Raw genomic sequence first — 14,102 nt, forward strand, 5'->3', positions numbered from 1 at the left:
CCTTGATGGATTTGAATGCCAAGGGATCATTTCCTATTTTCAACCTAACATTTTCTTCCATTCGTCTGACACCTTCATATACAGTAATGGAAAGGAGCACGGTTTTTCGTTGGATAAGTAAATAAATAAAGTTCTAGCATCAAAGTTAAAAACTTTGCTTTGCTTTATTTGATGTGTCAGCGAAAGCTTTGTGTGTGTGTTTTTTAAAATATGTATTTATTATATATGAGTACACTGTCGCTGTCTTCAGACACACCAGAAGGGGCATTGGATCCCATTAAAAGTGGTTGCGAGCCACCATGTGGTTGCTGGGACTTGAACTCAGGACCTCTGGAAGAGCAGTCGGTGCTCTTAACCGCTGAGCCACCTCTCCAGCCCCTGTGTGTGTTTTTAAATGAAAGTCTGTTTCATTTTTTAAATGAAGAAAGGTTTCGACAGAGCGAGATTGCGCACTGTACCCAGACTTGCCTCAGGGTGGGTTTTGCAGTCAGGGCTGTCCTTGACCTCTGGCCCACCTTCCCCTGCCCCCTGAGCACCCGAGTCTCCTCCCTTCAGGAACCATCAGTTTAACTCTCACCATTTTTGGTTGCTATATCTTGGTGTTTATTTCTTCAGCTAAAAATGGTCAGTAAATTCTAGCCACACAAAATAAGAAAGGCAGACTTTCAAAGATATTATAGTATCGCTGACTTTTACTTTATGATGCTTCACGCAAGAGGCAAGTAATTATACTTTGGAAATCATTTGTAGCCTTTCCTGCTCTTCCTCCCTTCTACTATCTTACCATCCATAAAAGGAGCCATCCCTGGCTACCATGGCACATCCTGTAATCCCAGCACCCAGAAAGTAGAGTCAAGACCACAGAGTTGAGGGCCAGCCTGAGCTACACTGAGGGGTCTATCTCATAACACAATGTATGGGCACATGGACGCACTCATCTTGATCCTACCACACATAGACACCCCCCGAGGAAAACATTACAGTCAGGTATTCACTCTGACTTGGCTGTCTTTTCTAGGACTGCTCGTCCAACACCACCTCCACTCGTCGTTCTTCTAAGAGAAGGGGTGCTTTACTAGGCTGCTCTGCGCTTTAATTTCTGCAGCTCCCCGAGTACCTTGTTGTTACAGTGTGTCAGTACATTGGCTGCAGGGCCCTTGGGGCAGCAGCTTCAGAAACAGACTGGAGAGGTGGGTTCGATGGCTCCAGTCAGTTTCCCTTGCTGCACAGCCACTGTCCCTTACATAAGGAAGCATCTCTGAATAGCCTGGACTCTGCTTCTGACAAAACAATGGGCTTACTTTGAATGCCTTTTTTCCCCCTCCAGATGAGCCCTCGATGTGCCAACCTGGCCCTGAAGCACTACCTGCTGAAGCCAGTTCAGAGGATCCCTCAGTATAGGCTGCTGCTGACAGGTAGGGTCCCCCAGCCTTACCAGCCAAGGTCCCCGAGTGTCCTATCGAGCACTGCCTTTCCTAAGCGTGCCCTCCGTCTTCTCTCACCACTCGATGCATGCTAGATGAGTCACCTCGCAGGGACTGAACCACTCTCAGCTCTCTGAACATCCAGTGTCCACACTCCCCTCCGGGCCTCGTGTTCGTGTAGGTTTATTCTGAGCTTCGCACCACACCAACCCTCATCCTGAGTTGTTCCCCTGGAATGATGCTCTAATCCCAAGGAGGTATTTTGTCCCCTCCCCCCATGCTGCTTGTAGAGCACTGTCTTGGTGACCCTAATGAACTACAGTGTATGCGTGATCCTTAGAATAGCTCTTTGTACATAGCACATTCTATTAATGTTAGCTATTCTTAGCAATCATAGCAGTAACCGTACTATTACTATTTGGGTATGTTGACGACTGTTTGCAAGGTTTTAGATGTCCGGCTGGTTTACAAGAGAATATGAGGCCTGATATAGAGGAATGCATATGTACTTGGGTACTTCTGCTCCCTGGCTCTTTAAAACTTACCATGGTAACATAGACAAGATACCAGGCTTACAAAGATCCTTGAAAGAATGAAGTGAATTCTGTCTCCTCAGTCAGAAACAGAGGTGTATGTGAACCCCGGAAAAGCAGCATTTGCTCAGGTCCCTTGAGGCATCTAGATGTGACAGGCTTTCCTAGATTGGGAGTGATAAGATGGGAGGTGCTTTTCTTTCATACCAAAGTGTGTCAAGAGCTCAATTTGAGTTCCTAACTGCAAATCAGGCACTGGATTTCTCTCTAGAATGACACATGCTACGCAAATAGTTTGAGGATATCCTGCCCATCTGCTTTCCTCTGCTTCTGGCTGAGATTATTAATTTACAGGACAAGGGGAAGTGCTGACACGCAGTGCTTTTGCTAGATAAATCTAATGTTCTGTGGTAACTGGCTACTGGACAGCATTGGCCATTGTCACAGCGGTAGGAGGAAGGCTGCTTGTAGTGGCTTCAGATGTGAGGAGGAAGGCTCCCAGCTACTGAAAATGAAAGTGTAAAAGATTTGCACCCCCACCGTGCCGGTCTCTCTAGTTAAAAAGCTGCCTGTGTTTAAGTTAGATTGTACGCTAAGTTGTTTCTGGTGGAGAGATGAGGAAAACAAGTTTTTAAAACAATCCATGTCTCCCTCTTAGACAAGTTTCTTTGTGGAGACAACGAAGTTGCCTCAGACTACTTGTACCTCTGCCTTAGCCTCTGGAATGCTGGGATTATAGGCCCACGTCACCACACCTGACATTTCTTCATTACATTTATTACGCTCACTCACTTGTTTGTTGAGTGAGGTATGCGTGCGCATGTGTGCCATAACACACATGTGAATATCAGAGGGCATCTTGCGAGAGTCCATTTTCTCCTCGCCATGTGGGTCCTGGGGGTGGAAGCCAGGTCCTCCAGCTGGCAACAGGTGCTTGTATCAACTCAGATGGCTCACCAGACCGTGCCCGGCTTTTTCAAATGTGGGTTTTTTTTAATTATTTCTTTTATTTTTGAGATTATAATTACATCATTTCCTGTTTCTTTCTCCTCCCTCAAGACCATCCTATACACTTCTCCTTGCTCTCTTCCAAACTCATGGCCTCTCTTTCCATTGATTAAAATCTGTCTTTAAGAAGACAGGTTTGGGGCTGCCGGTGTGTCTGAGTTGGTAAAGTGTTTTTCCTAGTGGACCTGAAGCCTCAGCTATGTCTGTAATCAAAGCAACAGACTTCTCATTGTTCTATAACACCAACATCATGTGAGATTGGACTTTTAAGTTTTTTCTTCTTTTAAGGGTTTATTTGGTTCTTAAATTTTGATTTTAGCATTGTTTGGGGCAGACTTTTGTCATACAATCCTAGCTGCTTTAGTACTTGCTATGTAGCCCAGGTTGGCTTCAAACTCACTATAATCCTCCTGCTTCAGACTAGTGAGTGCTAGAATTATAGATATATTCTAACACACTAGTCTCTTGGAATTATTTTTATTTTGGTTTATATTTTTTTAAAAAACTATAGTCCACATAAAAGATCAGGCTGGTCTAGAACACATTATATAACCTAAGCTGCCTGGAACTGGTAGGCATCTTCTTGTATGTATGCATGTATGTATGCATGTATGTATGTATGTATGTATGTATGTGTGTATGTATACATGTATGTATGTATGTATGTTTGTATGTATGTGTATATGTTTGTGTGTATATGTATGTATACATGCATGCATGCATGTATGTATGTGTGTATGTATGTTTGTATGTATGTGTGTGTATGTATGTATACATGCATGCATGCATGTATGTGTGTATGTATGTTTGTATGTATGTGTGTGTGTGTGTATGTATGTTTGTTTGTATGTATGTGTGTATGGATGCATGTATGTATACATGTATGTATGTGTATATGTTTGTATGTATATATGTGTGTATGTATGTTTATATGTATACCACATGCATGCTTGGTGCTCATCAAAGTCAAGGGTATCAGATCCTCTGGAGCTGGAGTTAGAGATGGTTGTGGTCCACAATAAAGAGCTGGGAATTGAACCTGGATCCTCAGTAAAAGCAACACAGGCTTAACTGCTGAGCCATCTCTCCAGTGTACATGTTAAATCTTAAGTCTGCATCTCTTTAAATGATTGACTGCGGTCCCATGTTTGGAAAAACAAGTTCCAATAACTTGATCCTCCCAATGACCTTGGGAGGGACCCAATTTCAAACGTAGGGACCTCACAGTAGCCGAAAGGAAGTGTAAGCCTTTACTTGAGTCACCCGCTGATGCTGATTATTATCTAGGTATTTGGCAGAGTAGGGGAAGATTCCTCCCTGGCTCGGTGTAAGTAGACTTGAACTTGCCTTGTTTCTGGGCAGAGGGAGTCTGAGACGAAGGCCTGATAAGACGTGACGAGAGAAAAGTGAGTGGGGATCCCCAGAGGCAGTGGTCTGTGCTACTGTTTAACCATCCTGGGTTTTGCTTTTGGGTTTTTTTTTTTTCCTGCAGTGTTTTTCCCCCATATGAGAACTTCAGTTCTCTCTTCATTGTAGTAAAAAATTCTAACTAAATTCTTAGTGGAAGCCCTTGTTGATCCCCCAGCTGTACATGGTCATGACTCGAATCCTCCAGCACCACTAACATAAGTGCTTGCGTAAATCCAGTGATCCTCAGTAGCGGTTTCTTAGGATCAGCTCAGAACACATCTAAGAGAATGCATGCCGTTGTGAAGGGCTCAGGGAAACACAGTGAGTGCGTTACCTAATGAATCCTGCGTGCTTTTACATTTTACTTCTGTGTTGAGTGGTCAAGGCTGATGCACCATAGTCAGGCCCAATCCTGAGCATGTGGGACACCAGATCCTCTCGAGCCGGAAAGGACTGGAATCACGAAGCAGCAGGCAGGGAGAAAGCAGACACTGCCACAGCAGGAGCAGGATCAGTTGCTTCTTTCTCATCTTCACAAAACAAGCTATCTGGACTCCTGGATCTTGCCCCATAGCGAAGACTTGACCAACTGAAAGGCTTGGGAAATGAATAGTTGCCCCCTGTTATGAAGTTCGGAATCCTCCTGCAGTAGTGCCGTGAACGTGGATAGATCACTAACATCGTTCAAAATTGAAAGCACGCTTCCATGACTCGGGCCCTTACTGAAGGACTAACCTCCTTCCTACTCTTACTCCCTGGCCAGATCTCCAGCTTCTCCTGTCCCTCTGGTTCCCGCTCCTGTTGAGATTTAGGGCAGAGTTTTCTCCACCCACTACATGTTATAGAAACGACTTCATACTGACCACACCACCTATTCTCACTCCCCATTCAACCCAGCACGGCATCGCTTCATTTCCCTGCCAAAGGAGTATGTGCTTTGATTCTGCTCATTACATTATGATGATTGATTGATTCGTGATTTAATTTATTTACCTATTTACTTTTGTACTGGTATTTGATCCTCGGACCTCAGGCCTGCTCAGGCAGTATCCAGTCAGTCAGCTGCATCCCCAGCCCTCCTCGTGCATACTGGAAAAGTTGAGAGCACACTTATCTACGGTCTAGTGACCTCGGTTTACAACCCCAGCTTATGCAGATCTCACTTCCTCTTGCCGAAGCGTGTCCTCCCAGGCTCAGTTCACTCATATACCAATCACTCACTCAGCATGTGCTCTCATGGGCCAGCCCTGGCCTGGCCATCGGGGACTGGCAGAACAGCACAGCGATGGCCCTTGCCCCACAGGCTGTGCACAGTCCTCTTTGAGGCTGCGTCCAACTCCTCAGGCCACCACTCAGCTCTTCTCTCCCTAAAATTTATGCGGATCTTGCCACTTGTTATTTTTGGAAGGGTCACCTTTTTCCTTTGAAGGGTTCTTTCATGCATATAAAAATATGTAAGTAATATAAAAAGCCAAATCCCTTTCGTCTTCCATTGTTTGGAAATGACTCATAGACTTTTCAGATTTTTTTTATCTCTAGCTATATTATATATTATATTAGAATTTTTTCCCAATAAAAGCTTTTTTTTTATTTGTGGAACATTATTACATTGATATTGAAGGAAGAGGAATTCGACAGGATCACTGAGGAGAGGGTATTTTGAAGAATATAATTTAAAATGTTTCTGAAGATCTTTTCCATCTCCACAGCTATGGGGAAACAACAGTCCTTTGAACTTTGACTCATTGTAATTTCTTTGATCTTGTTCAAAATATTTGTTATATTAAAGTTGTTTTAGTGATAGACTTTATTACTCTTCCCTGCAGTCTTTGCCTTTGTCTGAGATGACATTAATTCCCTGGAGCTTTTAGAAATCCGAGACTTTCCATGTTGGTAGAAAATGGGATATTAAAGACATCTGTAACCGTGTTCTGACACATTATGATGTTCACCGTGTGAACGTGAGTGACATCCAGACTCATCTGCAGATTTAAAAAAGTAAACCAATAGATTACACTTTTAAAAAAAATCCTTATTGAAAACCGCTGTAGCAAGTATTTTATTTTAAAACCAAAGCAGTTGTGTGCATCAAAAGTCGTTTTGAAATTGGGCTTAGTGGCCTGTACCTTTAATCACAGTTCTGGGGGTTGGGGCACCGTCGGCCAGCATGTCTACATAGCAGTTCCCAGGCCAGCCAGGGCTGCCTAGTAAGACCCTGTCTCAGAACAACAGCAACAACAATAATAAAAGTTAAGCAGGTCATTTCAACACTTCGTGGAGGTCACAACTTGATTTTAAAAGAGTGATGGCTATACCTTAGACACCAAACAAGGCATTTACTTTCTCACAAATCCAGGGCTTTGATGGAGGCATTCTGTCCATGTGAGATAGGGTGACAATGCCATTCAGAATTTGTGTTAATTAGCCCAGCTCCTGGTCTGTTGTAAATCATTCTGAATGGTAGTTTTTTAGGATCTCTTTAGTAAGAGATCCTACTAAATAAATTATGTCCATAGAAATATCTCAATGCTTTGGGAAGACCTGAGGACCTAAGAACCAAGCACATTCTCTCTCCCGGTGCCTTTTGTCCGTCCATCCGTCCATCTGTCTGCCTGTGCTTTTTGAGGCAGTCTCATTTAGCCCCCACCACCCTTCAGCTTCCTATGGAGCCAAGGGTCCTCCTGCCCTCGCCACTGTAGAGCTAGGACTGCACCCATGCAGCCTTGTCTGGCTCGTGGAGTACTGGGCAGCAGGCTCAAGGCTTTGTGCTTGCCAGGCAAATGCTCAGGCATCTGAACTGCACCTAGTCTGGTTTTGTTGTTGTTTTGAGACAGTGTTATGTAGCCCAGGAGACCTCAAATTCACTTTGTAGGCCAGGATGACCTTGAACACCCCATCCTCCTAAATGCTGGGATTGAAGGCTGTGCTACCTCGCCTAGCCAAATGTGCTTCTTCAGTACTGAATTAAGTAAGATCTGATGGGAGATGGAATGATTTAGAGATGGTGTCAATAAGAGTATACAGTATTTTCTGTTGTCCGCCTCAACCATAATTTGTCATAAAATATCTGCGATTTCCATGGTGATTAACAAATCACAAAGGTTGTTAATACTTCTGGGATTTGCTACCAATATTGCTGGCAGATAGAAACTCTTATTTCATTTAAAGGTTACTGAAAATGGAGCTGGGTAAGGTAGCTCATGCCTTTAATCCCAGCACCCGGGAGACAGAAGCAGGCAGATCTTTGTGAGTTCGAGGCCAGCCTGGTCTATAATGCTAGTTGCAGGACAGCCAGGGCTACACAGTAAGACCCTGTGTAATAGAATCAAAACAATAAAGCTTAGTGGAAATCAGTCTGCTGGTCTATGTGCTAGGTTTTCCGTCCATCCAAGGTTGCAGAAAACCAGAGTTCTACCAGTGGCGATCTCTATAAATTACTCTTCTCTCCTTAGCGCAGGTTTGACCCAGATTCCCTGGAAGCGGCCAAATGCCTCTGTTTCTGGGACCTGCTTTGACAGAGATTTAATGAGCCAAATGTGTCCCTGGAGTGTCTCTCTCAGTCTTTGTGAGGAGTACAGGCTCACAGGAGGAACTGCTCCAGTGGGAGAAACCATGGAAATTCAGCTACACTTGAACTCATTCTGGCTCTTAGGGTCACTTCATCCGTCGTCGCTCTGTTGCACAGTGAAGTGCACTTGTCTCCCGAAGTCTACCTTTGCTGAATTGGTTGGGTCGTAGGGACAAATATGGACAAGAGTTTCTTTATACTCGAGCGTGGCTTCAGTGTGCCCAATGCCTTTTCTGTGTACTTGAGATTCTCACTTGATCAGCCAGCAGCCTTGATGGTCCACCCACCAAGACAGGGAGTCAGAAAACTCAGAATAACCTCTCGAATGGCCCCCTTTGCGTCTGACTCCTCTCAAGGATATTCTAGGTGTGCCTCACTAGAGTAAGAAGGCTGTGGGGCTGGGTCCATCCATCCTATGATGTGCACCTAGATCTTACCACAGCATGAACTTGGGGTTGGGGTTGGGTCATGAGTCCTTTAAAGTCACCTTCTCAGGACCAAAGTTATCAAACTCGAGTAGATGGGGGAGATTTTTTTCTTGACTCTGCCCTGCATTAAGGTACTCAGTTGAGGTCCAGGTTTAGCCTGTATCCCAATGAAAAACACAATCACCCATGAAATGTGATATAGAGAAAAAAAATAAAGACTCCCTTTTTAGCTTATACAAATGCCATATTTGTATTGGCAGGTCTAGGCTGCATATTTAAGGTCTAGAACTGGCCTTTGAAAAATGAAAGAATTGGAGTTAGGGGTCATGGTACTTTTTAATTAGTAACCATGTTGCCAGTGGCCACTATCTGAGCCCAGCATGTCCAGACCCTCAGCATCTCACCCTACACAAAGATTGAAATAAGCGTCCACAGATGTCAAAGTAGCAAGGAAATGTCATTCCTTGCTACTTTGAGCACAGGGATAGGACTGACGAGAGTATACTCACAGAGTGATAGTGGGCCATGTAGTGAGAGAGTGAGTGCTCAAGGGCCCTCCTTAGTGGCTAGGAATTCTTCTATAGGCTCCAAAGGAAAGGGGTGCTGAGCACTAAGGGATATAGTCTGGGTGGTCCCCCATTTTAACTAACAGATCTCAGTTAAATAACCATCTTCCTACTTCGCACAGGCCTTCCCGTGATGCAGCCCATCCTATCATATGCACACCCAGTTAAAGTATATGGGGATTCTCCCTAAAAGTCACCCAGAGGACACACTTTCCCCTCACAGAACTAGTTCAGGCTGAAGATGGCCCTGATCCATATGCCCGGTATAACTGGGAATACATTTGAATAGAAACCATCTGCATTTGATGGTTGTTGGGGGGTGGAGGACAGAACTTGTTCTGTTCTTCAGTGAGGAGTAGACTGGATATGCAGCCAGTGCACCTAGAGGCCCTAACTTGCTAGATGCATCCTTAGAGAAGCTCGTGCGTTTTCTCCTAATATCGGCACCTTGGAGGTGGTATCGGGAAGGTCAAGAGTTCAAGGTCAACCAAGTCTGTGGCCAGCCTTTCGAGATTGTTTCTCAAAATCATAGTTTTAAAACATTTCTTTTAGTGATCCCCCCCCACCCAGAAAAGCAATTTGAAATATGGAAAAAGACAGATTATCAAGATAGTAATCTGTGCTACAATTGAAGTGATCACACCGTTTATCCAAATCTGATAACTTTCAGGAGCGAGATAAGATGCTGTTTATAACATGTGCTATGACTGGGCGACAGATTTAAGATGACTGTCAGGCAGTGAAACGGGGAAAGCCTACGTATTGCAAAGACACAGCAAGCCTTCCTAAAGCCAGAAGGAAATAATTCAAAACGGTGCTCATGCTGGTAGTGGTAGCTGCAGTCCCAGCACTCAGGAAGCTGAGGCAGGAGGATTGAAAGCTCAAGGCCAGCCTGTGCTCCATAGCAAGACACTGTCTTTTTTGAAAAAAAGCACGCCAAGCTGGGTGGCACATGCATTCGTGGAAGCAATATTGGTCAAGGTCAGTTTGAGCTGCATGAGAGCCTGTTTCAAAAAAATATTGTACACGTTATTTTGGAGAGATGTTCATGGTTTAAATTTTCTTCCTTATTATTTAACTCACCAAGTTTCTTATGATGAGTTTTATTAAAGTAGGGATCACAGTATTTTATAGTGTATTGTTTGTTGTTTGTTTTTCTGTCTAATTTAGTCAGTCTCTGCCCCAGACAGGGTCTTGCTCTTTCCCTCAATTTTGTCATCCTCCTGTCTCAGTCTCCTGAGTAGCTGGATTACTGGCATATACTACAATGCTAGCCACCCCAATTCGTGTTCATATCCAGAAGAGCTATAGGGACTGGTGGCCCTCAGTAGTAGAATGCTTGCCTAACCCTTGGGAGGCCCGGGTTTGATCTCCAACACCATAAAAATGAGTGGATCAAATAAATATAAATAAAAGTGAACTGAAAGAAGAAGTTGCAAGTTGTTCCTTGGTTGGACATTACTAGATCAGGGAAGTAAGAATTTCTCTAAAAAAATTTTTTAGTACAATATATTCTGATCACTGTTTTCCCTCCTTGATCTCCTCCCAAATCTTCTCCATCTCCTCATCCACCCAAATAAATGCCTTCTTTCTCTCCTCAGAAAACAAACTAAAATAAAACAAACAGAAAAGAAAGAGCATGAAACACACACACATACACACACACACACACACACACACACACACACACACACACACACACACACACCATAAAACTCAAAATCAGAAACTGTTATGTGTAATAAAAGACCTGTAAGTTTGTTTTGTTTTAAATGACCAGAGAAAGCTGTGTGAGACAAAAATGTCTCCAAAACTACCATTGAGTTTGTTTTGTTTTGGTCATCCACTGCTGGGCAGTCCCTTGAGTATGGTTTGTAAGTTTTCTTTTGTGACCCGTTATCAGTTGGAGATAGCTTCTGGGTTAGGGATAGGAGCTTGTGTCCGTTTCCCCTCTCAGCACTGAGACCCCATCCATGCTGGCCCTGTGCGGCCCTGGGCAGGCCCTGTGCATGCTGCCACAGTCTCTGAGTTCCTATGTGTGTTAGTCCTGCTGTGTCTGGAGGCCTCGTTTGTTGGTGTCTTCCATTCGCCCCAGCTCTTACAAAGTTCCCTGAGCCCCAAGTCAGGACATGCCACTTAGGATGAGTATTTGAAGTCTCTCTCCCACCACCCCCTTCCACTCTCCCCACACTCTCTGTATATTGTCCAGTTGTGGCTCTCTCTCTTAGTCCCCGCTTCTCTGACGATGGCTGAGCAAGACCCTAGTCTATACACGTAACGGGATGCGGTTGGGCGTCATTTTACTGCTATGTTCCTTCAGCAGAACAACCGTATTTGGTTTTCCAAAGCTAGGAAGAATCTCAGTCTCTGATTCCTTAGAAACAACCCCAGGAGTCTCTCCCAACCTGCTGACACGTAGACCTCCGTTTTATATTTCAAGCGCCATGATCTTAGGAGGGCCAGGGCGATTTTTAAGTTGCTTGTTTCTAACTTTGAGACTTTGTAAAGCCAGGCCCATCGCATGAATAGATGACCTCTCTGTGGATCCCGTAATTCTGCATGTGTTGCAAAACTCATCGCAGATTATAGAGGAAAGAAGTCTGAACTAACACAGCACGCCTTGTCCTCCAGTCTGAAACATTTCGCTGTGGAACAATACTCTAGAGTTCATTTCCTGTGCTCTGCCACCAACCACTCTCAGCACAGTTCAGGACTCTGGCCCTTTGGAGGCAGAAAGTTCTAGGCTCCCACCATTGACTGAAACTCAGTGAAGGTTAGCCTCTGAGTAGTTTCTATTTTTAGTTGGTTGATTAAGAGTGGTGAGGCTCTCTAGAAGCTCTGGAGTAGATAATGTAGACCTTCAAGAAGATGGAGTGTTTTAGGACTCCCCACCCTTCCATCTTGGATCTTGTGTGAGTAGAAAGGTAACTTGCCTGTCCCTAGAGGTTGCATCTGGTGTGTTTCAGTTAGTTTTACACTACTGATAAGGGACAGGACGCTTAGGAGTTAACTATTCAATGGCGCCACCTGGCGGCCCAAGAGTACATTTTGCAATGTCTGTACACCAGTAATTCTCATTTCTCTCTCCCCCAAACACCCCTCTCTGACTCTGTCTCTGCTTCTAATATGAGGTCTCAGACTCCTGATCTTCCTGCCTCCACCTCCCAAGTGCTGAGGTCACAGGCAGGCACCCCACTACCACTCCTTGTTTTTTCTTTTCCTAGTTTTGACTTAAAAGGACAGCAATAGTCTCATTGGGTTTCGAGACAGTTTATTTTTATTTTCTTGAACGAACTCTCTATACTTAATTAGTTTAGGCAGGGGCAGGAAACTCATGATGGTCCAAGTCTAACCTGACAGCTGGCAGCTGGAACATCTCCTGCCTGCACGATTCCTGTGAACGTTTCCACAGAGCCAGGCCCTAATTGGGAGGTGGTTACTAATGCCCATGAGGATGCAGGTTGTCTGTCTGGTCTCCCTTCCTGGTTTCACCCCGGCCCGTAGCCAGTCAGACGGTTTCAGGGCTGCCTGACTCACGCTCATCAGTCACCCTCCCCTTGCTGCTGCCAAGGTCCTGACTGATTCATAACTGTTGAAGGGGATCCTAGACAGATTGGTGGATTAGTTGCAAAGTTGAATTGTAGAGACCAATATCACATTTTTTAAATTGGCAGAAGGCCAACTTAACTGCATTCCTTCCCTGATTAATAGCTGGGCTGGAGAGATGGCTCAGCAGTCAAGAGCACTTGGCTGCTCTTCCAGAGGTCCTGAGTTCAAATCCCCAACACCCACATGGCAGCTCACAAATGTCTGTAACTCCAGGGGGATCCCATGCCCTCACAGAGACACACATGCAGGCAAAACGCCAGTACCCTACACGTAAAATAAAAATAAATAAACAATAGCTTGTGATAGCAGCATCTTTAGTATAAGTTCTGTGTAGTGACTGTACTCAACCCGTTTGTAAAACTTCATGTCCAGACCAAACAAACAAACAAACAAATGCAACTTAAATGCTTGTCGGGCTCTGGAAAATGATTCTGAGGTCAGGATTCCTAATGTACATGTCTTCCAGGGAACTCTCTCAGGATGAAGGAGTAATTCCATCCGTAGGAATATGCTTCCGTGTAGATGAACAGGAACTAAAGAGGAACTTGCCAGAGTCTGGCATTTAAGTAAATCAGCCGTCCTATCAAGACTCTTCAGCTCAGTCCTTCAGTGTAAGGAAACTCCTTTGGGGGTTAGGAATAACTATTAGAAAGGAAATTGGGGCTGGCAAGATGTCTCAGAGGGAAAGGTACCTCCTGCCATACCTTCTGACCTGAGTTCACTCCCAAAGCCTCATACTAGACAGAGAGAATTAACCCTTATAATTTGTCTTCCGACCTACATAGGAACATCCGGGCATTCAAGTGCCGACACAAATACAAGTAACTAACTAACGAAATGTCTTTATTTTTTAAAGAATGTGTTTGTGGCAACCCTAACATTTTTGTTTGTTTGCTTTTGAGACAGTGTCTCACTGTCCTAGTGGTTAGCCTTGAATTCCTCAGCCTCCCCTGTGCTGGAACTACACGAACCCCTTATAGGGTCTTGACACTGGCACTCTTAGCCATGGGACTGTTAAGTACCGATCCGTCCAACATGGCTTGTGTATGGAATGCGTTCTGAGCGGAGTCAACATTGAGAATAGCTTGTTTTGTGTTATTGAGACAGAGCCTCCCTCTGTTGCCTAGGCTAGCCTGAAACTCAGCCACGTAATCTAGGCTAGCCTTTGACCCCAGACAGTCTTTTGCTTCAGGCTCCTAAGAGCTAGAGTAACAGGCATGAGCTGCTACATTTAGCTCAATAAGCATTTTTTTTTTAAATCTGAGAGGAGGCCAAAGCGAGCATAGTGTATAAGCAGAGTATTTCAATCATTTTTGTGATGTGTATTTCATCAGAGACATGCCTTCCTCCCTGTGTGTTTAGGATTTCTAGTGACTTTCCCTGGCAAGAGGGGAAGCCTTGCTTGCTATTGTCATATAGAGCACCAAGGAAGGTTTTCATGGTGGATGTTTATAATATTATAATATGCATATCCGGACTCCGCAGCTCCTAGGTCATCGCCGCAGAGACAGAGAGTTTCAGCAGTTTGAGCGTGTCTGTGGTCACTACATTTGGAA

At 44.4% G+C, this 14,102-nt stretch overlaps 1 protein-coding gene across 2 annotated transcripts in view; it reads left to right on the forward strand.

The window, feature by feature from the left end:
* Positions 1–14,102, forward strand: part of Fgd6 (FYVE, RhoGEF and PH domain containing 6) — a 115,511-nt gene that overhangs the window by 74,180 nt on the left and 27,229 nt on the right. For both annotated transcript variants that reach the window (XR_015624340.1, NM_001137645.1), the window contains 1 exon segment: positions 1,328–1,415. Coding sequence is in view for 1 of the 2 variants with exons in the window: in NM_001137645.1 (NP_001131117.1) it covers positions 1,328–1,415 (88 nt within the window). In the remaining variant the exon portion in view is untranslated.

This window comes from Rattus norvegicus, chromosome 7 (assembly GCF_021556685.1).
Source record: "Rattus norvegicus strain SHRSP/BbbUtx chromosome 7, alternate assembly SHRSP_T2T, whole genome shotgun sequence".
Taxonomy (NCBI): Eukaryota; Metazoa; Chordata; class Mammalia; order Rodentia; family Muridae; genus Rattus; species Rattus norvegicus.